This window comes from Hemicordylus capensis, chromosome 5, assembly GCF_027244095.1.
Source record: "Hemicordylus capensis ecotype Gifberg chromosome 5, rHemCap1.1.pri, whole genome shotgun sequence".
In the NCBI taxonomy this organism is placed as follows: Eukaryota; Metazoa; Chordata; class Lepidosauria; order Squamata; family Cordylidae; genus Hemicordylus; species Hemicordylus capensis.
This window is the reverse complement of record NC_069661.1, coordinates 223,394,481-223,420,951: the sequence shown is the minus strand read 5'-3', so window position 1 is coordinate 223,420,951 and position 26,471 is coordinate 223,394,481. Positions and strand designations below refer to the sequence as shown.

The window sequence follows — 26,471 nt, the reverse complement described above, 5'->3', positions numbered from 1 at the left end:
TTTTGACACTGGCCGGGCTTTTAACTACTTCCAACATTTTATTCCTATGGGAAGGCTTTGCACTTCCACAGCCCTCTTTGGGAAGCCATGACTTGGTTTGTCTCCTTTTGCAAACAAACCACCACCTCCACCACAGTGATATTTTCCTGCAATCCTGTGGAGTCCCTTGAGTGTGCAGAAACCACAACCCTGTCTTCCCATTCCACTGCCTAGATGGTTGGCGTGAGGTGACCAACTTTGCTATTACAGGAAATGATAGGCGGCAATGAACATGGGTAAGCCTTACGTTCACTGAATGGGAACGGATGAACTTTGGTTTTGCTGATGTGTCACTGTGACAGCATTGCACTCATTGGAATATAGGGAGTTGCTTTATACTGAGTCAGACCATTGGTCCATTGAGCTCAGTACAGTATTACACTGACTGGCAGCCGCTCTCCAAGGTTTCACTCTTGGGCTGAACGTTCTGTAGGCCTGTACAGCAATCTCATGCAATTCATTAGTTGTGCTGAAGGATCTTCCTGGGACAAAAGAGGTTCTGGAAATATTGGGAATAAATATGGATCCCCCCCCCCCCCAGTAATGGAAACATTACATAGAATGGAAACATGGAAACAGAACACTGTTTTAGCTGCATTGGACATGCAGGCAGGGAGATGGCTTGACTTCTCTCTAACCTCCTAGAAATTGTTGAAATTTTATAGGCAAGTAGAGGAGTGAGAGAGCTATAGGTGAGGCTTTCAAAGAAACCGCAAGGAAGCAATTTTCCCCCTAAGTGTAACGTATGAAGATTGCCGACACAAAGAAGGAATTTATGGAGGCTTTATTCTCAGTCTTCCTAAGTGCAAATAAATTGTAGCTCACATACGCAAATGACTTTTTAAGGCCTCAGAAAAGGTATCACAGAGAATTAGATCCTTGTGTAAGAGAAGCAACAAATGGTACGGCTGCTGTTTTTAATGCAGGCTGAAACTGTTATGGTGGGATTTCTGACGCCAGGGCACAGTGTGAAGCAAGTAGAAGTTTGCAGGGTAACGGGGATGGGGGATGGCTTAAAATAGGCAAAAAGGTGTTTTTTTCCTTGCTACTAATGGCACATAGGGATGTGCGAACCGGTTCGAATTGGAATCAGGGTGGTTCGAAGGTTCGAATTCAAACCGAACCAGCCATCAGGTTCGAGCTGCAGGTTCGAATTCAAACCGAACCAGGGGGTGGTTCGAGTTGAACCGGTTTGAACCAGTTCAAACCGGTTTGGACATCCAAAAATTGGTAGGATGGTAGCTGGCACCCAGGGGTACCTGCCACCCAAACCCCAAAGCAATTAGACACTCGTACGATTTTTTTTAATGAATTTTTGAAAATTATTATTTTTTCCTCATAGGGTATAATGGGACTCGAACCAGGCCATTATACCTTATTGTGGAGCACCCATGGGTGCCAACAACCACCCAAACCGTGAAGCAAATCTTACAGTCCTATGATTTTTTATGAATATTTGAAATATTTTCAATTATTTTTCTCATAGAGTATAAAGGGACCAGAACCAGCCCATATCCCCTATTGTGGAGCACCTAGGGGCACAAAAGTGGAGTGGGTGGTAGACAACCGGGGGTGCCTACCACCCACAAAACTCCAAGGCAATTGGACACTCCTCTGATTATTGGTGAATTTTAAAATTGTTTTTGAATTCCTCATAGAGAATAATTAGGATTGCAGCAAATGTATAGCTTCCCGTCGGGGGGTAAAGGAGTATCCTAGAGTGGAGTGTGGTAGTTGGTAGTTTCTAGGGTGGGCAAGGAAGCTATCAGAATTATTTGAAAGGAATTGGGCAAAGGGCTGATTTTTAAGTGATTTTTGAAGTTTATGCGTCTTTAAGGTTAGCAGATGAGAGGGGATTCATGGTTTGTCATTGAAAATCTAATATGCTACCAAAGGATCTACACTCAGAACACTTCAGAAACAACAAAACCCAGTACCCCATGGGTTAGCAACCCATGGGGGTGGTTGGCACCCTTTGCACTAGACCACCACTCACTCTGGGCCACCCCAGCACCCCACAAATGGCTTTAAGGTTTTTCTCCAAAGGGAAGAATGCAGGTTTCAGCAGCCCCATAACAGCACTTGGGGGGTGCTGGGGTGGCCCAGAGCGAGGGTGCCAACCACCTCCATGGGTTGCTAACCCATGGGGTACTGGGTTTTGTTGTTTCTGAAGTGTTCTGAGTGTAGATTCTTTGGTAGCATATTAGATTTTCAATGAAAAACCATGAATCCACTCTCATCTGCTAACCTTAAAGAAACATAAACTTCAAAAATCACTTAAAAATCAGCCTTTCGCCCAATTCCTTTCAAATAATTCTGATAGCTTCCTTGCCCACCTTGGGAACTACCACCCACCACACTCCACTCTAGGACACCCCTTTCTTCCCGACGTGAAGCTATACATTTGCTGCAATCCTCATTATTCTCTATGAGGAATTCCAAAATAATTTAAAAATTCACCAATAATCAGAGCAGTGTCCGATTGCCTTGGAACTTTGTGGATAGTAGGCACCCCTGGTTGTCTACCACCCACCCCACTTTTGTGCACCTAAGTGCTCCACAATAGGGGATATGGGCTGGTTTGGGCCCCATTATACCCTATGAGAAAAATAATTAAAAATATTTCAAATATTCATTAAAAATGATAGGGGTGTCAGATTGCTTCGGGGTTTGCATGGTTGTTGGAACCCATGGGTGCTCCACAATAAGGTATAATGGCTTGGTTCGAGTCCCATTATACCCTATGAGAAAAAAATTAAAATAATTTTCAAAAATTCATAAAAAATTGTATGAGTGTCTAATTGCTTTGGGGTTTGGGTGACAGGTACCCCTGGGTGCCAGCTACCATCCTACCAATTTTTGGATGTCCAAACCAGTTTGAATTCGAATCAAACCAGGGGCGGTTTCGAGCAAAACCAAAACCGAACCACCCCCTCCTGGTTCGAACCTGGTTTGAATTTGAACCAAACTGGGCAAACCGGTTTTGTGCACATCCCTAATGGCGCAGCGGGGAAATGACTTGATTAACAAGCCAGAGGTTGCTGCTTCAAATCCCCGCTAGTATGTTTCCCAGACCATGGGAAACACCTGTATCGGGCAGCAGCGATATAGAAAGATAATGAAAGGCATCATCTCATACTGCATGGGAGATGGCAATGGTAAACCCACCCTGTATTCAACCAAAGACAACCACAGGGCTCTGTGGTCACCAGGAGTTGACACCGACCCGAAGGCACACTTTACTTTACTGAAAACATGGACTTTGAAACAAAGATACTTGAAAGATTGCCTTGTTTTGCCTGAATTTGCCTGAGCTATAAGACTGGATGGAGAGGGCCTCCTGTGTATGCTGCCATTGTCTGAGGTGCATTTGGCAGTCACGTAGGACCTTCTCTAAGGTGGCCCCCTTCCTGTGGAACTCCTACTGTGGAACAGCTACTGAAAACATTCTTGTTCTGATAAAATTTTCCCACCACAGATTAATTTTGTATAGTGGTTTTATTTCTCAAGCTGTTTTATCCAGCATTTTTAATGAGTTGTAGTTTAATGGTTTCTTTTTTATCTGTTGCACCGTATTTTGTTGTATCATTATTTAAAATGTGTGAGTCATTCTGAAGCTGGACTCTAGAGTGAAAAGCATAATAGAACATGTTAAAATAAATACACCTCCAAACTGGCATATAAGAAGATGGAGATGCCAGTTTATAAATATAATAAATAAGAAAGAAAGAAAGAAAGAAAGAAAGAAAGAAAGAAAGAAAGAAAGAAAGAAAGAAAGAAAGAAAAGGGAATGGGTTCAGAAGACGGCAACTAAGATGGTCAGGAAACCAAGTTTTATGAAGAATGGTCATGGAGAAGAGAAGATTAAGGGGGATATGATAGAGTCTTCAGTTATCTGACAGATTGAGGCAAGTCGCGCCGGGAAGGGGTTTGCAGGGAAAATGGCTTAGCAGACGAGCAAGAAAGCAGCCCTGGGTGGCCAGATTGGCCGCCCACACAACTGTTCCAGTGGGGGCTGTGGGGATTGGGGGCCGCATGGCCTTTGGAAGTTCCAGGATGCCCCGCGCAAGTGCACGGGGCATCCTGGAGAGACCCCCAGGGCTGGGAGGCTTGTTTCAGCCTCCTGGCGGGGGTCTCCCCATCTGTTGCCACGGCATGGAGCAGCGCCGCTGCAACATACGATCGAAAAGACGGGGTTAGCAGAACGCTCGTTCCGCTAACCTTGTCTAAGGGTCCGCGCAGCTCCTGTAGCAGCAGACAATCGGGCAAAAGCGGACTAGGCTCCCTTAGCCCGCTTTTGCCCGATCGTGAGAATCCCCTCATTATCTAACACATGAAAAAAGGAGTAGACTTATTCTGAGGCAAGGACTAGATCCAATGGGTTGAAATTCCAAGGAAGCAGATGAATGGAAAAATTTCCTATCTGTAACTGCTGTTCAACAATGGAGCAATCTGTTGGATTCATGCAGTGGTGGGCTCCCCTTTGCTGGAGGTCTCAAAACAGAGGCTGGATGGCCATCTCTCAGGGATGCTGTAGCAGTTTCCTTCACTGAGCAGAGAGCTGAACTAGAAGGCCTTCACGGTGTCTCCCGACATGCTAGGATTCTGCGGTTAAGGGCAGCAACAAGTTTTTCGTGTGTTAAAATCAGGTTTTTTTCTGGAGGTGGATATTAATTTGGCACTGCACTATTAACTATATAATATGCAGTCATCATTCAGGCAAGGGAGAAGGAAACCTTTTGCTGGTGCTGTAGTTGGATCCCACGTGTATGAGCTGTGCCAGGTTTTTACTGAATAATTTTTAGAAATAAATATCCTCCAAGGTCATTTAAAGCAGTTGGAGAGTAAAAAAAGAAAAGTTCAGAAAAATGAGAATGCTATTTATAGATAGTTACATTGACGTAAGACTTCATTGTGGACGTACAACAAATTGAGATAAGTAGAAATTATGGATAGCAACAGCTTGTAGAATAGGGATACTATTGTTTTAGAGAAAAACACAGAACATTTAAGCTTATTATTTTGCAAAATGATAGGCAATAATTTCAACAGAAGTATGCCAATACATTTGCTGATAAATCCCAGGATGTTGTATCCTATCTTGAGATAGGATAGGAAAGAGATTTTAGCTGGTCCCCTTTCCCTCAACCCTCTGTGCTCTCCAAAAAACTGCTCTTGAGGGCTGGGGGAATCCCCTGAAGCAGAGTAGCATGCAAAGGGTTGCGAAGGGAAAGGGGGATCGGGCAAATCTGCCCAAACCCTTGAGCAATGGAACTGTCTTCTGTTTGCAGCAGACACAGTTAGTATACTGTTGTGCTGCCTCTGGTTGGCTCCACTTCCCCAAGCAATGAGGAGTCCCAGCCCAAACTTACGAAGTTTCCTTTAGAAGGGAAACTTTACTGCAGACTGACAGTGTGTCTTTGTAGTGTGATGTTTATCTACACAGATATACAGGTTGAGCAATGGGTGAAGACTGAAGGTCACAGAACATTCTTGGAAGTCAGCAACAGGTTGCATCAGAGGGGCCAAATCCTGCATCCAGAGATGCTACAGCTCCTTGCCTTGGCTGCTCCATTCTAGGCCCGCTCTCTCTAAAATTTCATCATAGGATTTCTCTTTCTAGCTTGCACCTGCTCTTTTCACTCTGGCTAATCTAACCTTGCAGGGGAGGAAGGAAAGAGGGACAAAGTGATATCACCTTCTGCCCCCCACCCTTCAGGTGAGTCCTATGTGCTTTCCCCCCAGACCCATCATGGTGTTGCTTGCTCAGATTAGTCAGAACCATTAGCAACCACATTCTCCCAATCTCTTTAACTGTTAGACAGTGATTATCTGACAAAAGAATAGTCAACCAGCAAACTGCACCAGTCTCAGGACAATACAAACCAGCTTGTTCATAGGTGGGCAAGATGATGTTCAAAGGAGCATGGATCTGGGCTTTACCTGTTTTGGATTGGCAGTCCATCAGTCATATGGTTTGGTAATCCATCAGTGTCTTCCATCCTTGCTCATCAGTGTCCTTATGCTTTGGCTGCTAGCTAGTGGCTGCTAGCTATTTTTCAGTGCCACAGCATAAAAAATGTAAATATATTACTACCAAGTCAATTCAGCACTTGAAGCTGCTTTATACTGACTCAAACAATTGGCCCATTTAGGTCAGTACTTTCCACATGCATTCACAATAGCTCTCCAGGGATAGGCAGGGGTCTTTCACAGCTCTACCTGGAGATGCCAGAGATTGAACCTGGGGTCTTCAGCATTACCACTGAGCTATGGCTCCAACTTCCCATCACAGAAGGTCCAGGAGAAGGAAAAATTGAACTATGCAGGATTGAACTATGCAGGATTCTCAGTAGTTGGTGTTATCTTGGGCAAGGAACAAGTTTAGTCCCTGCACCAATAGTGTCTCCAAGTATATGCCTTTGCCTTCTCCTAAATAAGTGAAACGTTGCTATTCATAACAATGGGTAATAGCCTACAGCAGAGCCATGTAAGTAGAGAACAGTGTTCTGCCGATGCATCCCTGATAATGATGCCTGACTTCCCTCTCTGGGATCTGCCTTGTATATCTGTGTTCGGAACATGCAGAAAAGCACTATTCTTCCAGAGATCCCTGCAATATACATGTGCATCCTATCCGTCACAATGATCAGCATGAGGTGGGCTGAGGCGGCAGTGAAGTTGGGGCATGGAGAAGAGATGGTTCATGCATGCTCCTGACATGAGGTCTGAAAAGTCTACAATGGCCTCCTTATTTTCTTAGGCATGGAGGCAATGCAGGATGAGGGGAAAAAATATGCAAGCTGTGTGTATACACATAGTTTCTGTCTGTGTGAAAAGAGTATGGGAAAGTTAAGGAGAATCAAGTAGTGGGAATATGTGGCAAATCACCCATCCACAATCACAAAACAGTCACAAATATGAAAATCTGTTCCCTTAAAACATCATCATCATTATTTACATTTTATATCCCGCTCTTCCTCCAAGGAGCCCAGAGAGGTGTACTACATACTTAAGTTTCTCCTCACAACAACCTTGTGAAGTAGGTTAGGCTGAGAGAGAAGTGACTCGCACAGAGTCACCCAGCAAGTATCATGGCTGAATGGGGATTTGAACTTGGGTCTCCCTGGTCCTAGTCCAGCACTCTAACCACTACATCACACTAAAGATGACAGAGCCTTAAGCTACTGTCTAGAAACTATTCATCCTCTCCTCAGGCATCTTTTGGGAATGGCATCGCAGATATTCTATGCTGAAAACAGAAAGGAGAGGTGAAGAATGATCAAAATAGTCCTGGGAATCTGGCAGAAGGAGAACAGAGATATCTTATTTGGGATTTAACAAAGTCAGACATCATCAAGAACTGAAAATCCTAGAAATGCCAATAAAATAGCCTTTGAATCTATCTCAAGTGGCAACATAATTTTATTTCTCTCCAATAAAACCCCAAGGCCCCAATCTCTTGCAACACAGTGCCCTCTAGCATAATACTCAGACATATTCCATATCGACTTAAGTGGTAAATCTGTTCTAAAGGAAACCTAGGCTCTGAAAGTGCTGGCATTCTTTTTCAGAAGTAACTTATCACTTCTTAGTCACCGCCTGTACTTTTTATACCTTTGAGTATTTTGGACTAATATATCCATACTGCATGCAACATATTTTGAGAAAAGCAACTTGAATCTGTTGACTTTGAATAACCAAAAGCTGATGTCACAAATTGCTGAGACAGGGCTCTGAACTGAGAAATCCACACTGCCAATTTCACTTCTGGATAGTGAACGTCTCAGTTCCTCATCGGCAATATAATAATATGAAATTATATTCATTTTGCTAACAGAATTGTTGTAAGGATTACTAAAATAATGTATGTGAAGTGTTTTGAATGCTCTACAATACTACAGAAAAGCTTAACATTATTAGTTTTCAGAGCTCAGGCAGGCAGCTAGCTGGAGAATTGTGCAAGAAAATGGTAGCAGCGGCACAAATAGTGACCAAGTGTGGGTGCTGAGGAAAATATCCCATGTCTTCTGGCATTTCACAGCTTCTGTACAGTTTCATGTTAAAGCATAGATAATCCCCAACTATCTTCACAACTGTGTTTTCTGTTAATGACATAGGGCTTGTTTCAGATGACAGAGTATTCTAAGTATGCCAGATAAGAGCTCATTATGCACTGTTGGTTGAATTATACTGGAGAGTAACTTCCTAGCATCATCTGAACAAAGATAACACTGGCTTCATTATTGGATGGCATAGCACTGCAGTATCCGCATTTTCTTACAAAGAGTTTAATTTTTTTAAAGTGACCCAGTGCACATAGCTCCCCCATCCTCCCAAAGTATTGTTGGCAATATCTAGAGGGATTTGAAGGGGTTAAGCAATTTGCTCCAACCCTACAAAAAATTAATGCAGAGAAAGGGTTACAATTCTGTGGCACATGTGTTTTTGTGGCATACTTTTGTGGCATATGTGCAAACTTGGGTCTTCTTTTTGTGACTCTTTCAGAACGAGAGATGTGATGTGAAGGCCTGCAAACAGCAACAACAACAAAAAAACTGGAAAAGAATGGGGGCGGGGGACAGCGTCTCCCAATTTTTTCTTAGAAAAAAGTGGGGGGCCCTCCCATTTCCCCCCAGACCTTCACATCTCTATTCAGAACTGGTGCAGACATAATGTTTGCTCTTTCTTTATCACTTTTAAAAGTGTAAAACAAAATTGCATGCTTCCTCCATAGGGCACCTCATCCTTGGAGCAAATTCTCCCCACTCTTGTCTTAAGCTTAGTTTATGTTAACCGCAGTTACAGCTAATTATGTTTTCAGTTTAACCAGTATTTGAAAGTGACTTTAAACTAGATTAAAGGGCTTTTAAAGGGGAACACTGGGGCTTGTTTACACATGCATGTTTACAGAATCCTAGAATTTTAGAGGTGGAATTCTGCAGGGGTTCTAGTCATTTTTCATGGGGGCTTCATTCTCACCTATATGTGTGAATACAGAGACTGTGAATAAAGAAACCTTACCCCTATGGGCATCCAGGGGTTAGATTCCTACATACACAAAATGGGCTAAAAAAAAAAAAAAAGCAGGGGGGCAGAAATAAGAGAAATAAAGTACTGTACCTTGCTCTCCAGCTATGCCCCCCAAATTCCTTTGATTTTTCATTGTTTTTTTTAAAACCCACCAGTCATTTCCAGCCACTCATGACTCTGTGAATAGGTGAATTTTGCTTCTTTTTGATCCCGTGGATAAAGAAACCAGGTCTCTAAGACCCATCTGCGGGTATGCGAAACCATAGTTGTTGAAACTGCAGATAACGAGGGCCACCTGTATATATAGTGCTTTAAAATGAAGCAGTTTAGTGATCTGACAGTTTTAGCGAGGTGCTGAGGCTATCAGTTTCAGGTGTATACCTCAGGATGTTGATTTCAAAGGACTAGTCTCTTCCACTTGAGTTTCTGGAATTGTTGTAAGGATGTTGTAATTGTTTAAATTGCTGTAAGGATAAATTTCAACAATTTCACTCCATGAAATGTGAGGAATGAATTAGATGCAATCTGACAACTGACAACTTCCTTTGTTACCATTTTAGATTTTTGATTGGTTTTATTATTTATTTATTTTATTTAACATATTTGTATACCACCCAAAACGCAAGTCTCTGGGCGGTTTACATATAATGATCTTACCATATTTTCATGTTGTGCACCATTTTGGTTTTACTTGAAGGGCCAGATCACACTCACGACGTTCCCCATCTGGATGTCTTAGCTGCTGCCAGACTTGTAGCTGGGCAGCACTCACATGGAGATGAGAATGGACCCTATCATGTATGTATTTATTTATTTAAAATATGTATACCCCTACTGCTCTAAGCAGCTATCATAATATATCACATGTATAATCATGTGGGGATTTCACATGTGACCACTGGCAGCCCCCCAAAAGACTAAGGCACACTTGTGGAAATTCTGAGATTCTCACATCACGATGATCTATCTAAGTGTGAACCAGCCCAAAGAAAAGTGGCATACATATAGTTTGTCTTTTTAGAAGGAAAAAAAACTTTCATCATACATTGATCCAAATGCAGTTTCAAAAGTCTTCCAGACTCAGTGGCTGTCACTGTTCAGTAAATGATGTACATTTACACACATATGTTACAGGCAATCATTATCCAAATAAAATGACTTGTCTATACAAAGACTAAGGGCCACATTTAGTGGTTTTCTCCATTTCCATCTTCCATGAAAGAAATGCCTATGTACAATGGCACATATCTTGAACACACACATATCTATTCAACAATTTGTATATACCATATACATTAATTTGGATGTGATGGTCAATTACAGCTTCCTACTATGAGAATGTGTGACAAAATACACACACATCACATCTGTCAGGTGACAGTCTACATATAGATTTCCTATAATAGTTTATGTAGTAAATTGTTGCGTGAGACACAACCCCAGGAAGCCCAATGTATTGACATTTAAAACAGCTGATCCCCGGGCTTTAATACCAGTATAACATAGAGCTAGCAATGCCTAGCAATACATAGAGCAATGCTAGCAATGCCTAGCAATGCCTAGAGCTAGCAATGCCTTCTAAACCCCAAGGTCAAAGTTTTGACATTATGCACAATGGTCCAATGTGATTAATCATCACACACTCTGTCTTTGCCAGAGAATAATGCTGTCTTGCAACACCTTGCATCTGAGTTTAGTTTTCCTAGCTATGACTCCATCATTACCACACTGTTCCAGAGGGGAATAAGGTACAAAAATACAAACAGGGACTCCCCATATACTGCAATAGTTTTGTTTTTGTTTAATCTAGATTAAGAGCTGGAAGTGTCTGGAAAGATATAATGAAGCTTTTTCAAGCTCAGTTTTAAACAGTTTACTTTATAAATTCATAGTCACTGGGGGACATTGAGTGGAAGGTTTCGGGTATGATTACACAACTCAGCATCAAATAATTATTTTTCAATGCCAAGAGAACATGCCATCAATTTCCCCCATTAGCACACTCCTTATTGAGAAAAAAGGGCAACAATGTTTTTCTGTGTTTTTCTTATATAAAAACATGCAAACTAAAGAAGTGGAATTCCTCTATTGTCTCAAATTCAGAAGCAGTTTTCAGCCACATTTATGGTGAGCATATCTACACTATGTACTTATATTAGTTTACCTGTCTTTTCAGAGGGCTCTGTGAGAGTATTATAAGGGTGCCATAAGGAATTCAAGAAGAATTCTCAGCACCCTGACCATATTAATGTTCCCAGAATTCTTTAAGAGAAGCATAAAGCTTGAACTGGGTCTCAGGGGCTTGAACTGGGCCTCTCAGCAACCATCAGGAAACCAGAGGGATTAAAGGACACCCATTGGACTAAGGACACCCATTGGGGTATAATGCCAGGCTGAACACTGTCAGGTAACTCCAGCCTGGCAGTGTCTAGCTGATCCCTTAGCTCTATGAAATCACTAAGCTCTAGGCCATCTTGGCCATCTGAACAACTAGTGAAGCAAATTTATCTTGCCTCACCTCCATATGACTCATCCCTTTGGTACTCGACCTCAGGCTAACCATCTATGGCTTCTGACCCTAGCTTTCTGCTTGACCTTAACCCAGTACCTGCCCCAGGCCTGCCCTTGACTCTTTGTCCTACCTCTGGCCTTCCACTTCTTGCCCTCCTATGCCTGACATGGGTCTCCCTCCCATGGCTAATCTTGGCCCTTAGCCAAGGTGTGACATGAAAATAATACTGTTAATCTAGTAAGTAAAGTAAAGTGTGCCGTCAAATCGATTTTGACTCCTGGCACCCACAGAGCTCTGTGGTTTTCTTTGGTAGAATACAGGAAGGGTTTACCATTGCCTCCTCCTGCACAGTAGGAGATGATGCCTTTCAGCATCTTCCTGTATCGCTGTTGCCCGATATAGTACCAGCAGGGATTCGAACCGGCAACCTTCTCCTTGTTAGTCAAGCATTTCCCCGCTGCACCACTGAAGATGACCTGTTAATCTAGTATAAAACTAGTATAGGTATACAATATGGAGATAGGGCTTTTCCCAGGGTAAGATTATAGATGAGTGATTACATTCACCTATGACCAACCTAATTGCCTTCCAGCTATTACAATAACCATTTTATTCAAGTGATTATAACTTAATATTTGGCAGCCTAGCTACTGAAAGATGTCATAAAGTGGTGGCTCCTCACCATGCACGTATCAGGTGTAGGCTGTGGTCACAGTAGGAAATCTGTGTGTGATTGATCATCATCTGACTGGGCTGAAGTGATTGTGTCATGTGGCTTCCAGGATGGTCATATATCTGACTTTTCCACCACGAAGGGATGTGATGGGCCAAACATTTACTGAAGGAGCCCACAAGCCCATGTATCTTGTGTATTTTAACAGCAGGGAGCTGCATGCAGTGGAAAAAGTGTTTACAGCAGTGGTCACATTTACTGCCCTACTTCTATTTTAGCACAGTGTTAAAACAATATATCTTTTAGACTGTCAGCCCTTTGGGGACAGGGAACCAGCTTCTCCTTGTTATTATTTTTCTATGTAATTGCTTGCTGAAAAGTGAAGAAGGAGGAGAGGAAGAGGAGGAGGAGGAGGAGGTTAGGTGATGCAATGCAATGAATATATGTGTCACAAAATCGACTTAGACCTATATTAGCCTACTTTTGATGCGATCCCCATTTTCCACATGGAGTTTGCAATTATTACATGATCGCCTAGTCACCTGAAGCATCCATCCTATGCCGGGGGTTCCCTGGGGAGTCTTTTAAACAGACACCTGTGAGCTACTAGAATGCTTCTGCAGCAATCAGAGCAAACCCATTCGAGAAGGGTATGTCCCCCCCCGCCCCGCCCCACACAGCTAGAACTCGAAGCACCCAACAGGTTCCCGCGCGTCAAACGGATGGGGGGGAATCTCTGAACACTTTTTGGGAAACTTGGCTGGGTCTTTTGCAGCCCAGTTATTCCCACTCTCTGGCCATCTCTGCAGTACTACTTCCTTCCAGGAGCACTTGGCGACCTGTAGGCCGGGGAGGCGGCTTTGCTAGCCTCTGTAGCGACAGGTAACAAGCAGCCTGCCTGCCATTAACCTTTTCTTCTCTCTCCCCCTCACACTCCGCCGAGCGGCTCCTCTCCCCCCCCCCCGCCAAAGCCCTCTCACAGCCCCAACCAGCAACACACATCCAGAGCGCACACATTATTCCCTATATGGAGCTGAATCCCTTGCTATGACCCCGCCTCCAGCGGGTTTTTGGTAGCCGCTCCCCTTTTCCTGAGAGATGAGGTAATGCGGGGCTCCGATTGGTCCGGGGGGCGGCACCCCAAGAGCCCGAGAGGGGCGCGATCAAGGCTATAACTCCCCGCAGCATCCAAGAGCAGAGACGCGAGAGGCGCGCAGGGAGGAGGTGCCAACTCCAGCCGAGTCCGCTCTTTCGTTAAAGCAACAAGCGCCGCCGCCGCCGAACCTGCACAAACGTCCCGCAGGAGGAACCCAGCGCCAGTCTCTTTGCTGCCGCCCACCCGAGAAGGGAGTGCGAGGAGAGGCGGCGGAAATCGCAACCGTTTGAAAGAGACCCTCCACCCTTTCCCGTCCGTGGGAGTGGAGAGAGCAACAGTGTGGGCGTGGGGGGCAGCCGCAGTAAGACCAGAATGTCCGGGTGGGTGCTGAGCCTCTTCGCGCTGCTCTGCAGCTGGAGCCTGAGTGACTTGATGGTGGAAGCGTGCACTTGCGTCCCCATCCATCCCCAGGATGCTTTCTGCAATTCTGACATTGGTAAGTAAGTGTGTCTTGCCCTCCGCCACGAGCTGCATCCTCGAATGAGCTGCTGGTGGTGCTTCATGGTGGTGCCCGATTCCGTACCAAAGGCTTTCTTTTGGGCATATTTCCCAGGCGTGGTGTGCTTAATATTAAACTTTAAATAGTTAAAGTCTACGCACTGGATTGAAGTGGGAGAGAAAGCAAAAACATTTGACATGCTTTTCAGGCTCAGTGGGACTGGAGTCCAAGATAGTGCAGAGCGGTGCCTGAGACAACCCTCACTTATTCAGTCTCTCTCTCACTTTTTTCTCCCTTCTCATTTGTGCTCTCTTTCTTGTATGCATGCAGTTGGTACCTATCATGCTGCTGGCAGACTGACTAATTAGTCTATGGAAGTCCTGTTAAAATTAAGAAGTCATTCTGAGTAACTCCTGAGTAGTGCTACTGCGTAACTTCACCTGAATGTCAGCCGCTGAAACTGTGTTTACTGATATCTAGAAAGTTCTGTGGTACTTTTTATGTCAGGGCTGAGTTTCTGGGAAAACTGGGAAAAGGCGGCTTTAGGATGTGAGCTGTGAGTCTAACACATTTTACAGGTTTTTACTAATTCTATACTGGGAACACTGAAAAAATTTGCTTCCAGATGTGGTAGAAAGTTGCAGGTCAACCTGTCTGTTCAGTGGCTCTCTCATAGATGGAGCCAATGAGATGCAGGTGATGAGTTTTTGACAGAGTGGGAAAGAGTCTGAATTCCAATAATGTATATTTGTGCTCTTTCTCTCACTGATCAGAAGTATTTGAAATGAAATCCTACACTAAAATGCTGCTTAAAGTCACAAGGTCCCTCCCCCAAAAGCACTTGGTGAATTTCTAGATCTGATAGTAACTGAAAATTGGCTTCTTTCCTTCAGAGACAAACACAGAACTGAAGGTGTGTGCAGCCAAAATTTCCTCTACTGTGTCGAGTTGTTTTTGTGGGAAGCAAATAATATAGCAAGTAGCACAGGGCAAATTCTCTCACACTGAGGACATCTGCCCAGCAACTTGTAAATTCTGTTGTTCACAGCAATTAGTCTCCACTGTACTTGCAGATTCAATGTTCCATGAGGTCAGAGAGAGATGTTACAGGCCTTTCAGACTTTGTACACTGCTTTGAAGTATGCAGGTACAGGATTTGTTTATGTGTGCTTTCTAGTCTCAAGCATCAGAATAGAGAAGTGCGTCACTTGACCTTGAGAAACGATGATATTTATGATAAGGGAGAGAGAAACAAGTGGAGTTTGTTTTTCAAAGGAGTTTTTAACAAGTGATCCAACTTTTTCCAGTAGAGCAGTGGCACCCCTGGACACTTTGTGCCATCCCTTCCATTTGATTTGTTTGCCTGAAACTACTATTTGATCACCGATACGCATACGTTGTTGACTAGTGATTCAGTCCAACAGTTTTAACACTTTTTCTCATGGGGGCATTCACCAACAGATTTCTGTGCTTAGTGCCCATCTGTTGATGCCCTTCCTTTCCTGAAATGGATCTCATTGAATCTTAGCACCTTGTTCTGCATTACCACTACTTGGTGGCTCACCGCAAGGTTTTATATTGTGTGTATTGGCTTATTGGGTGTATAAAAGGCTATACATTAAATGTATAACAAACTGATGCTCATGATCTGTGGCTGGATAATGACAGACACAAGTTGTCTCCTCTAGCTGACAGTCTTTACAGGGAGGTAAAAGGATAAATAAGAGGGATTACCAACCCCTAGTTCAGAGCTGGTAGCATTGGTCTGAGGGCTGCTTTACTTTCAGCTGTCTTGATCATTGTGGTTACTGTCACCACCATGACTGCTCCCATGCTGGTGTGGGGGAGCTCTGTCTAAAGGCTTCTGTCCACGTGGTTCCTCTGACAACATATTTAGTCCACCACATAAGCATTGCCAAGCCCTTTGGGAAGTACATTGCTTGCATAGTATGCGAAACAAACTGTTGGGGAAACCATGCGGGTGGAAACATTTCCATAGACCTGGACTGGCATGGGAGTATCACAGAGGTAATGGTAACCGTAACAGTTGAAGTGCATGTAAAGGGTGTGTGAGAGTATGTCTTAGATAGTCACACTTGAAGTACAAAAACAAAATAATGCCCCCATTCTGAGCTGGAGTGCATACTTTTAAAACGATGTACAGAGATGGAGCCTGGAGGCAGGAAAATGGCCCCACCTCTAAAATATACTGAGAGGATTGCTTCATACTAAGGCTGACCCTGTGATGTATGAAAAGTGTTTGATGGACCCTTTTATTGTTGAAATGAAGTGCTCTCTCTCTTTTTTTGCCAGACATTGGTGGATTTGGGTAGGTTTCTAAGCCACCTAGCAAGTCCCATGAAAGTTTAAATAAAAATAATTATTAATTTAATTAAATAATAATTTAGCCAGATCCATTTATTTATGTCTAGTTTAGGTGGCATATTCAGTTCTGAAAGCCAAGAAAAATGTTGCATGTAAAAAAAAAAGTGCTGAAGGGTTATAGTTTTACCTGAATAATTATAGACTGGAAAATTCTATGAATGGTTTTTTCCCAGAGGATCAGTTTGAGTAGTTGGGACAATTTAAAGTTCACTTAAATATTTTTGTTGCTGCTATCTGAGTTGCTTTCTAGGAGTAGGTGTGTCAACTCAGAGGCCACTCTCAAAGAGAGCTTGCCATTTTCTGAAAGCAGGAACATTTGGGAAACCAATTTGTCTGCTTCTGCAGCAGAAACTTTCCCACATGCCTCTGACTTCTTGTGATGCATGAGGATGTATGAATCTTTTACTCCCATAAATACTTTGAGTAGTCAATCATTAGGATAATTTCTTACTATATTGGCATCTCTTGCTTTGTTTAATACATTGAATTTACACACACCTATGTGTGTGTAGGAGCCAGCGTGGTGTAGTGGTTAGAGTGCTGGACTAGGACCGGAAAGACCCAAGTTCAAATCCCCATTCAGCCATGAGACTAGCTGGGTGACTCTGGGCCAGCCACTTCTCTCTCAGCCTAACCTACTTCACAGGATTGTTGTGAGGAGAAACTGAAGCATGTAGTACACCGCTCTGGGCTCCTTGGAGGAAGAGTGGGATATAAAATAATAATACCACCTAGCTACCTACCTCTATGGACACTAACACACCTTACTGTACACACCTTACCTTACACACACCTATGGACACTTTCTGGAAACCTGCAACTTTCCAAAATGCAAAGCCTGCCTCTGCACTAGCACTTGACACTGGCCAGGCGGGTCCCAGCCAGACCCAGCTATGAAGCCCAGCTGTTAAAAGAGGTTAAGGGGAGAAGCGCTCCCTTAGCCCTGTTTAACTGACTAGGTATCAGTGCCAGCTGTTGTAAGCAGGCACTGAGGGGTGCCTGCCTGTCACCAGGGGGATATCCACAATGCACTGCGCACTCATGTGGTGCATGGCGGGATTTCCAAGCGCTGGGGCAACATGTCCCAGCCTTTGCAACCCCATGCTGCCTGACGCAGCAGCAGGACACCCAGGCGTGCGATCCGTGTGCCCAGCAACTGGGACCCAGTTGTCTTTGGGGGAGTTAAGCTCCTGTAGCCTTCCTCCTCATGCACCTTCCTGCCCGGGTCCCTGATCGTGAGAAAGGGCCCACACTCTTCTATAGCTCAGCCACATCCTCCCAAACCAATTCACACAGGTCAAGGGCTCCTTAATCCCCTTCTCTAGCGTGAACGAAGGCCCTGCAAGCGTCATCTCCCTGTGTACCTCAGGGAGGTGCAAACTAAGGCTGCATCTGCACAGTTACAGCAAGATTCGGTAGCAGAATGCCAAAGTAGTGGAATGGACTGTACCACTTCACATTGCAGCAGGGCAAAGTTCTTTTGACTGCTTTTCCATGCTGAAAACAACCTGCTCTGCAAATCCTAGATCAAGGTTTTAATCCAGCTCTTTGCCTGTGCTGCTAGTTTTCCACTTGTCGTGAGTCTCTTTACTCAGGGGAGCAGTCAGAAGTGGCATCCCCATGTGCAGAATGAAATAGTGCAGTCCACTACCACCGCAGCACTCTGCCCTCTCATTCTGTTGCATGTGTAGGCCGGTCTGAAGATACAGGCAAAGGGTACGAAGCAGCTGAGGTGGCTGAAGGAGAGGCTCTGCCAAAGCTGGCACTACCATTTGCACACTGATGGGGGGGGTAAGGGGACTTTTGTGTGTGCTTGTGTGTGTGTGTGTGAGATTGTGTGTTAGTGGGTTAGTTAGTTAATGGGTGGAGCCAATATTGTTGCTGGCCCTCCAGCCCTCCAGCTCAGTTCAAAATAAGGTTCCTGTTAAAAAATAGTTGTTGACCAGGGATTTAATTGCATTGACTGCCTGGAGAGGAGTGTTGGCTAACGGCATGAGCACTGCTGCTCCACCCTCTCTCCTTGGCACTTTCCAGGCTAGCTGCTCAACAGCAGCAAAATGCCTCCCTTCAGGCAAGTTGCATTTGCATTTGAACAGCAGAGGGAGCAGTCTCACGGAAACGGACAACCCGAAAAAAACAGCAACTTCTTAACGCCGGATATACGACGTCCTAGCTCTATATCGCAGCGATTAAATTCGAAACAAAGCATTGGAACTGTGAACGGCACCCTGCTGTCCACCTAGGGACTGTGGTGTCACAACGCAGGACATGTGGAAGCACACTTCTGAGATCCGCTGTGACCCCGTTTTGGGGTCTAATCTGGAAAGTGCCCTTGTGGGTGTGTTACAAAGGAATGAAGAACAGCATTGCCAGTTTGCCAGGTCTCTCTCCCCCGCCCCCGCCCGTGTTCCTGCTTCCAGTGCACATAGGAGTAGCGGGGCGGGGGGAGAGGAATAGAATGGAGAAGTTACTGTGAATAACAACACCATAAGGATAATGGCATTGTGAATAACAATAATGGAACTGTGAATAACAATAACATAAAGATAATTTAGTTAAAGTGGAAATTAACCTGAAAGTCAGTTGTGAAATCAGGCTGCTGGCTCACCTGGAAGTGCCCCAAATCTGCATGAATAAGTTATTCCAAGGTATCACAACCCTTTTTTGCCCATGTTGGATCATTCACAGGTCATTTAATGGGTCTCTTGCCTGACCCAGCCCTTGAATTCACATATGCTCCAATTGTTCCTGTTTACCACGAAGAGATGGTTGTCAAGATAGGTCAAGTCCCTCCTTACCGAACTACTTTCTTTCAGGTAGGCTATAGCAGAGTGTTCAAACCTTCATCACTATCCAGTCACAAGTAACATGCCATGGTTAATGGTGGGGAGGAGAACTGGGGTTGTTGTAGCAAGTATGAATTGTCCCCTTTGCACAGTGAAAGATTGATTGCTTTGGAAAGACCTCAGGACACTTCCAGACTAAGTGTTTAGTCTGAGATTGTCACATCTTGTTCTATCATTATTTATGGGGGAGGGTTCACATGACATCATTGTCCATCTGTTGCCCACCTGTATTTTCCCACTCTTAACTCATCATATTTCTTAATACAGAGAATCTGATTTATTTATTTTTAGTACAGCAGTCCAGCAGCCCAAAGACTGGACATGTGGACCAAAGCAGTCTTTTTTTTTTAGTAGTAGTATGGTAAAGGGGGCGGATCAGGAAACTGCAGCCCAGTGATGTTCCACTATGCTCTTGGCAACTGCCTTGAGGGCGGTCGGACTCAAATTATGTAACTAAATTAAAGAGTACATCCATGTGGCTGAATTCCAGCAAGTGGCTTTTCCTTCACTTCCTTCTGCAACTACAATTAGCATTTCCTTAAAAGAAAGATCAACTCCTTTCTAGGCTGCCATCTTGCTACTTCATTGACTTGCATAGCTGCAAAAGCAGTTTCAATAGATGTATCCTGGCAGCCATGCCTCGAGCACCAGCCCTAGCTGCATTGACTCCTCCTTTGGAGGAGGCTTGCATTTTGTCAAGGGTATGAAGAGCCATAAAATCTTGCTGCTAGCCCTGTTTCTCGCCCGCCCGCCCGCCCGCAGCACATACACGCACACATACACATTTTATTGTATAAACCAGCATGTAGTTTGGTCTGTCCAAACACTGAACTAGTACACTGCTAGAAGTCTCCATGGGAACACTTAACTCTTCATCCTCTAGACGTTTGGATCCAATTCTTCCTCTTCTGGCTTTGAAGAGGCATGGAAATGTTTACTAAAGAGATCCTGGCAGGGCTACCGAAGAACTTGGCCCTTCATCACAGCCCGCACTCTGCTTCACAGAATTAGGGATTTGACAAGTTTAAACGAAGGATTACCACTTCACATAGAAAATGCTGTTTATCTTCCACATTATGCACCATTCCCAGATGAATATACTTTGTTGCAAAGTTATACTAAACTCCAGCTCCATTTCCACGTGCATCTAGAGCACCTCTGCCTCTGAAGCTGTTATGTCACAATAACATCCAGATAAATCCAAAATTTGTCATTTAGCAAAGGTCAGGCCCAACTAAAAGGCTTTTTTTTTTTTTTACACCACCAAGGATTCAGAGTTTGTGTTACTTAGCCTAAGGCAATAATCCCAGTTTATCCAGGCATTCCATGGTTTTAAGGGCATTCAGAGTCACAGGGTCTTTTTAGAAAACAACAAAGAGAGTCTTGTGGCACTTTAGGGACTAACAGATTCATTGTAGCAAATGTTTTTGTGGACTACAGTCCACTTTATCAGATGCTGTATACCCACTTTGTCAAATGCTGCATACCTACTTGGGCATATTTTACATAATTACCCTATTACTATTTTCTTGGTCCTTTATCCCAGAATGGATAAAATATAAATACCAGTTCTGTAATGAACAGCTGACTTGAACTCACTTCACACATGAACCTATAAACAGGCATCAAAGAGAAGGCTCCCATTTTATAAATAATGTGATATGTGAACAATATGATTGGCATCTTAGTGTTGCCTTAGTGTTCATGTGCAATAAAGACATCTACCTACCACCCAGATTTAACTTCTAGAGATCTTGGGAAAGAAGCCTGAAGAGTGAAACTCTACAATTCATATCAACAGAATTTTAACAAGGTAGCACCAACAGGCACAAATCTTTCCCAAAGGTAAATAGATCATGTCACCAGAAAGGCTTGCAACAATTTTAGTGTCCTTTCCTACTGTCACTCAGCAAGCCACACTGACAAATTACAAAGCATTATATGATGGTGATGATGACATTAGCGTCACTAAGGCTGACCTGCCATAGCCAGACTGGAACATATGAAGTTGCCTTAAATTGAGTCAGGCCATCGGTCCATCTAGCTCAGTATTTAGCAACTCTCCAAGGTTTCAGGCAGGAATCTTTTCCAGCCCTACTTGGAGGTGCCAGGGATTGGACCTGGGACCTTCTGAATGCAAATGCTCTTCCACTAAGCTATCGCCCCATCCCCTAAGGGGAATATTTTACAGTGTTTACATGTAGTCACCCATGCAAATGCAAACCAGGGCATACTTTGCTTAGCAAAGGGGGCAATTCATGCTTGATACAACAAGACCAACTCTCCTCCCCTAATAGTTTTGACACTTGTTTTTCTTCACTTGCCACTGCATCTCTTACTTTCTGATTGCTGCAATCTGGAGATGTACAGGCTGGGAATGCCTTTATTATTGCATAATTTTCTTGAATATGTACCTTGGCTAGATTAGAATCTGTACAGCAGTGTTTATTCTTGTTTCTTATCTGGTAGTTTTATACAGAAGTCCCAGACACATTTACTCAGGTGCAAGTCCCACTGAACTCAGTGAGACTTACTTCTCTGCTGCTTTTGCTCCACAAAGAACACATATTCTCCCCCTTTGTTGTTGTTTTTAAATGTGTGGACCTTTGTCAGGAAGAACTGACACACATGCTTTGTTTCCCTTGACAAAGCTGTGATCATTCCAGTGGACCCGGTGCACTTTTAAATTTTTTTGCATGGGAAGCAGGAACTTTTCAGGTTGCTTAATGTGACCTGAGGGTTTGGGGAGACCCTCTTTCTGATAAACACATGTTTTACTTCATGATTTCACTTGCTATGAATTCCAATTACATTGGATTAGAACAATGTCCTAATAAACTCATGAGTCTTAATAAACTCATGAGTATAAGTCTCAGATTATCCAAATAATTATCTGACGTAATGGGTGGATATCATCTCTTGCTCATTTTAAGAGTTTCTTTGCCTGAATCTTAAGTTTTATTTCTTTCAGCATGTTCTTACCCACTCTGGGCGAGTTTATTATCATATGAAGTGAATTCCCCCAACCAATGTTGCTTGCTAACATTACCACTCAGTTTACTATCCACATCACATTGGCTATAAAATGTTTACTAGTCCCCCTGCTCCCAAAGTAATATGCTTCCAATAACATTACATGTGCAGCTCAAGCGAAGATAATTACACTCCAGTTAGGACTCTAAGTTGGAGTCCTTTGCCTCCAGAAGGTAAGTTTTCATTAAATAAAATGTTCCCTTGAAAACTTCAGGAAGTAACTTGTCAACCAGCATCCCAGGCACAACTTTGGGTTACATCATAGGTTGTATCTTTGGACTCACATGTTATGAGAGAGTCTTCCAGGCTTCTATTTAGTGGCAAAGTATTCTGCGGGAGGGTAAGAGAGAGCTTAGTGGTTAAGGGAAGTGGTCGAGTGACAGCTACAGAGGCTGGCTTTGAGATTCTGAGAGCACTTGTGGTGCCTTGTGGAATTTGGTCTTTAATTTGTTAGTCATTCAAATGTTTTTCTTCCAAAAATGTAATGGAGATTATGTGTATTACAGTATTACATAATACAATTTTGAAAGGTTCTTTTAGTATCTAGTTACCACTGCACATGCTTACAGAACTACAGATCTCCTGCAGGAAGTAAACTTCCAAAGACAAATATCAGCAGAGAGCCAGATGTTCTAGCCCTGACTCACAAGACTCTTGGTGGTGACTGATCAGAAGTTTTCCTCCATTTTTCTTTTCTATAGGCTTCCCACCCTCTCCCTGGTTATCACTGAATTCTGTAATATTAGTCAAGATCATAACTGTTACATCTGTGTGTTCTTATATGCACTGGTGGTGGTGGGGAATCCAGCTTTTTTCTCTGCATCTTTCCCATCAAAAGCTAGAATAGCGGTGTGGCCTGGAATTCCAGCATCATTTAAAAATAAAAATAAAATAAAATAACTAACAAGACTTGTAGCAACTTGAGAGGGAAAATGCTGAGGTTCCAATATCAAATTTCTAACTCCTCATTCTACCACGTGCCGAGATTTCGCTATATATTAATGTGACTTCCATCAAACAGTATTATTTTCTGTAGTATTCTCTTTGGGATCAACCCTGTTTCTCTGCACCATAAAGCTGGCATATTTTATCTTGTCCTTTCATTTTAAAATGGTTCACAGACATCTCAAGAATCCTTATGATAGTTTGGGTAAGATAGGTAGTATTAGACTGCGAGAGAGTGGTTTGCTTAAGGCCATTGAGTTCATGGCAGAGGTGAGATCTAAATTGAAGAGTTCCTAGTTCATAGCTCCATCTCTTAGCTACACCAGATCTCGTATTTCCTCCCATATTTCAAGAAACGAAGCATCATCATCTTGTGAAATAGATTTTTGTATGTGGAAAACCGGAAATCAGCCTATAACATGTATAGAAGAGAGAGCTAAAAGTGTTGTTATGTATCTTTAAAAAACCCTTGATTTTTTTTTTAGACATTATAAAATTTACCCAAAAGAATTTCCTCCGTGCTTCATATGGAGATCTTTTGGGCTGGCTGTGCATGTGGAAGCTCTTGTTTCTCGATAAACACAGAACTACTAATTGTCTAGACAGTTCAGTTGTATAAAAGAAATGTGAACAATGGACAACAGAAGGAATTAAAATAAAATAGAGGTGGACCTCGCTATATGCGGTTCTGCTAATTGCAGTTTCATGTATTTGTGGTCCAAAAAAGGCACCCTACCTCATTAACTGCAGATACAAAATCCTAACCCTAACCCAGTGTGTACCGCCTTGAGATTGTTTTAATGCAAGCCGGTATATAAATTTAACAATAAAATATAAATAAATATGAAAGGGTTAAAACTCACATATCCGTGTTTCCTAGAAGGCCAGAAATAACCGTGGAGGTTATTTTTGGCCGTCATTTTGTGGCTCATTTAGTCAGAAAAATGAAAAGGGGGAAAAAAGAGGGGAGAAAACTATGAAGCCCCCCCCCCCCCACAACACATACACACTTTTGGAATTTTTGGGAGATCTGTGGAGCACAGTAGGGCACTTTAATTGGCCCATTTTCACATTTTAAAGGTGATTTTCCAGCAATTTTTTGAAGTCTGGGAACATAACCCTCGCAATCCCATAGACTTCAGTGACTCATTATCTGTGGTTTCGTTACCTGCAGTAATCTGTGGGAACAGAACCACAGTGGATAATGAGGTCCACTCGTACTGGGTAAGGAATCAACAGCACTCCCCTTAAAACGCCTTTGGATTAAAAAGTTTGTCAGGTGTTTTTAAAAGAGAGAAGAAGAAGAAAGGAAAGCACAGGTACCAGTTTCAAGGCAGTGAGTTCCGCACGAACAAGCCTGCCATCGCAATGTTCTGATCACCAGCCTCATTAAGACGCAGTGGGTGGCTCACCGTGCATTACCTTTTTAGTGTGCTCCTAATTGTTTTAATTAAAACATACTCAGTTTGAAATGAGTCTGCATACACGGACTTGTTCCAGTTGAACTAAGTCAGGTTCAACTGTCTGTAAAGTAAAGTTGTGCCATCGAGTCGGTGTCGACTCCTGGCGACCACAGAGCCCTGTGGTTGTCTTTGGTAGAATAAAGGAGGGGTTTGCCATTGCCATTTCCCACACAGTATGAGATTATGCCTTCCAACTTCTTCCTATATCACTGCTGCTCTATATAGGTGTTTCCTATAGTCTAGGAAACATACCAGCGGGGATTCAAACCAGCAACCTCTGGCTCCCTAGGCAAGTTACTTCCCCACTGCACAATTAGGTGGTTGTACAAAGGTACAACAGATTCAAGGTGGAAATAAACCTTGGAGGACATCTGTTGCATCTATTTGGGAATTATTTACTCTGATTCCCAAAAGTATCCCAAATAGTTTGTGTTCATCAGAAAATCAAGGTTGATTTGAATTAGGTTGCCCAACTTGAATACCATATTTCTAGTACTGTGTGGTATAAGCATAATGAAAGGTCATTATAACAGGGACCAGCAGCTGGAGTTCTAATTGCTAAAATCTGAGGTGGGTCTCACAATCAGTGAGACTTTCTTTGAAAGGGTTTGTGGGGAGAGTGGGCTAAGCCCGCTCTCCGCGCAGATGATCAGCAAGCCCTGCCCAGGTGGCCGGATCGGCCGCCCACACGACTGCCGGGTCCATCACGGAGCCGGTGGGGGCTTGGGAGTTTGGGGCCCATGCGAGGGCCCCTGGAAGTTCCCCTTTTTAACTGCGTGAGTGCACAGACCATGCTGGAGAGAGGCTGCTTTTTAGCCTCCCAGTCGGGGGTCTCCTCGTGAGTGGCCATGGCGCAGAGCTGCACTGCAGCAGCACACAGTCTGTTAACCCCGGTTATCGGAGCACTCGCTCCGCTAACCTGGGCTAAGGGGAGGGCTTCTCAAGTGGGTTAGCTGCTTGTAAACCACAGGGTTCGCCTGCGAGCCTGGTGGTTTACACGAGCAGCAAAAATCAGGTTAGGAGAGCCTAGCCCGATTTTTGCTGGTCGTGAGAATAGCCTCTTTGTGTACTTGATGAAGGAGAAGGGGTTTGCATATTTCTAAATGATATGACATATCCCAGAAACATCCACCTCCTCCCCCTTTTAAACTGCATCCAGTCTGGAAAAAAGTGTTCTGTGTAACTCAAAAGCTCAGGCACCACATTGTGAACTTTCATCCTGATAAAGGTCCTGTTTTACCGGTACTTTCCTTGGGTTTTTCTTCTTTTTTTGCTGTTCTTCAAACATGTAATCTTACGCGTGCCAGTTGTTCACTGACAGTAGATAGCCACATTCTCTGCTTAGTTGGGATCGATCAAGAATGGTGAAAGAGCAGATTATTATTCTAGGTAGCAATGTAGGGATGCTACGGAGTGTTTTGTTGGATGTGATCTCTGAAATGGGAGATACCTGACTTGGTTGTTCAGTAATGAAGGAAATTTGAGCTGTATACAACCAGAAGCTTTCCTGTCTGCAGAGTTCCAGATAATGCTAATTATTTGGTGGACCTGACCCCTGAAGTGGGTTGGGGATTGCTGTAATTATTTCCTGCACGCATCCAGTAGCATTCGCTGGCACAAGAAAAATGCATGCATGTGTTAGAGTGGTGCATGCTATTTGCATAAACGGTGTTCAACACACTGACGGCACATGTATGACCCAAATGTTAAGAGTGCATATGCATCCTAATACGGCCCTACCAACTCCAAAATTCACTAGCCACCACAGGGTTTCCTCTCCACCAGTCCTTATTTCTGAGGATGCTCTTTATGCCACACATGACCTCTGCGTTTTCATTGACCTTTTAGAAGTGCTAGTCACAATGCTGTGGCGAGTAATGAAGCCGCAGCTGGCAAGAGTTCTTCCTTTTATGCACCTGTTAAAAAAATAAAGGAGTTCTCTCATAG

At 43.5% G+C, this 26,471-nt stretch overlaps 2 protein-coding genes across 8 annotated transcripts in view; one reads left to right on the top strand and one right to left on the bottom strand.

Moving 5' to 3' along the window:
- SYN3 (synapsin III) overlaps positions 1 to 26,471 on the bottom strand; it is a 304,303-nt gene that overhangs the window by 129,701 nt on the left and 148,131 nt on the right. The gene's annotated exons all lie outside the window — the stretch shown is intronic.
- The window catches only part of TIMP3 (TIMP metallopeptidase inhibitor 3), a 64,782-nt gene continuing 51,744 nt past the window's right edge, over positions 13,434 to 26,471 (top strand). Inside the window, exon 1 of the mRNA XM_053257389.1 lies at positions 13,434 to 13,849. Within this exon, the coding sequence (XP_053113364.1) occupies positions 13,726 to 13,849 (124 nt within the window). The 5' untranslated portion in view covers positions 13,434 to 13,725. The remainder of the gene's footprint in view (positions 13,850 to 26,471) is intronic.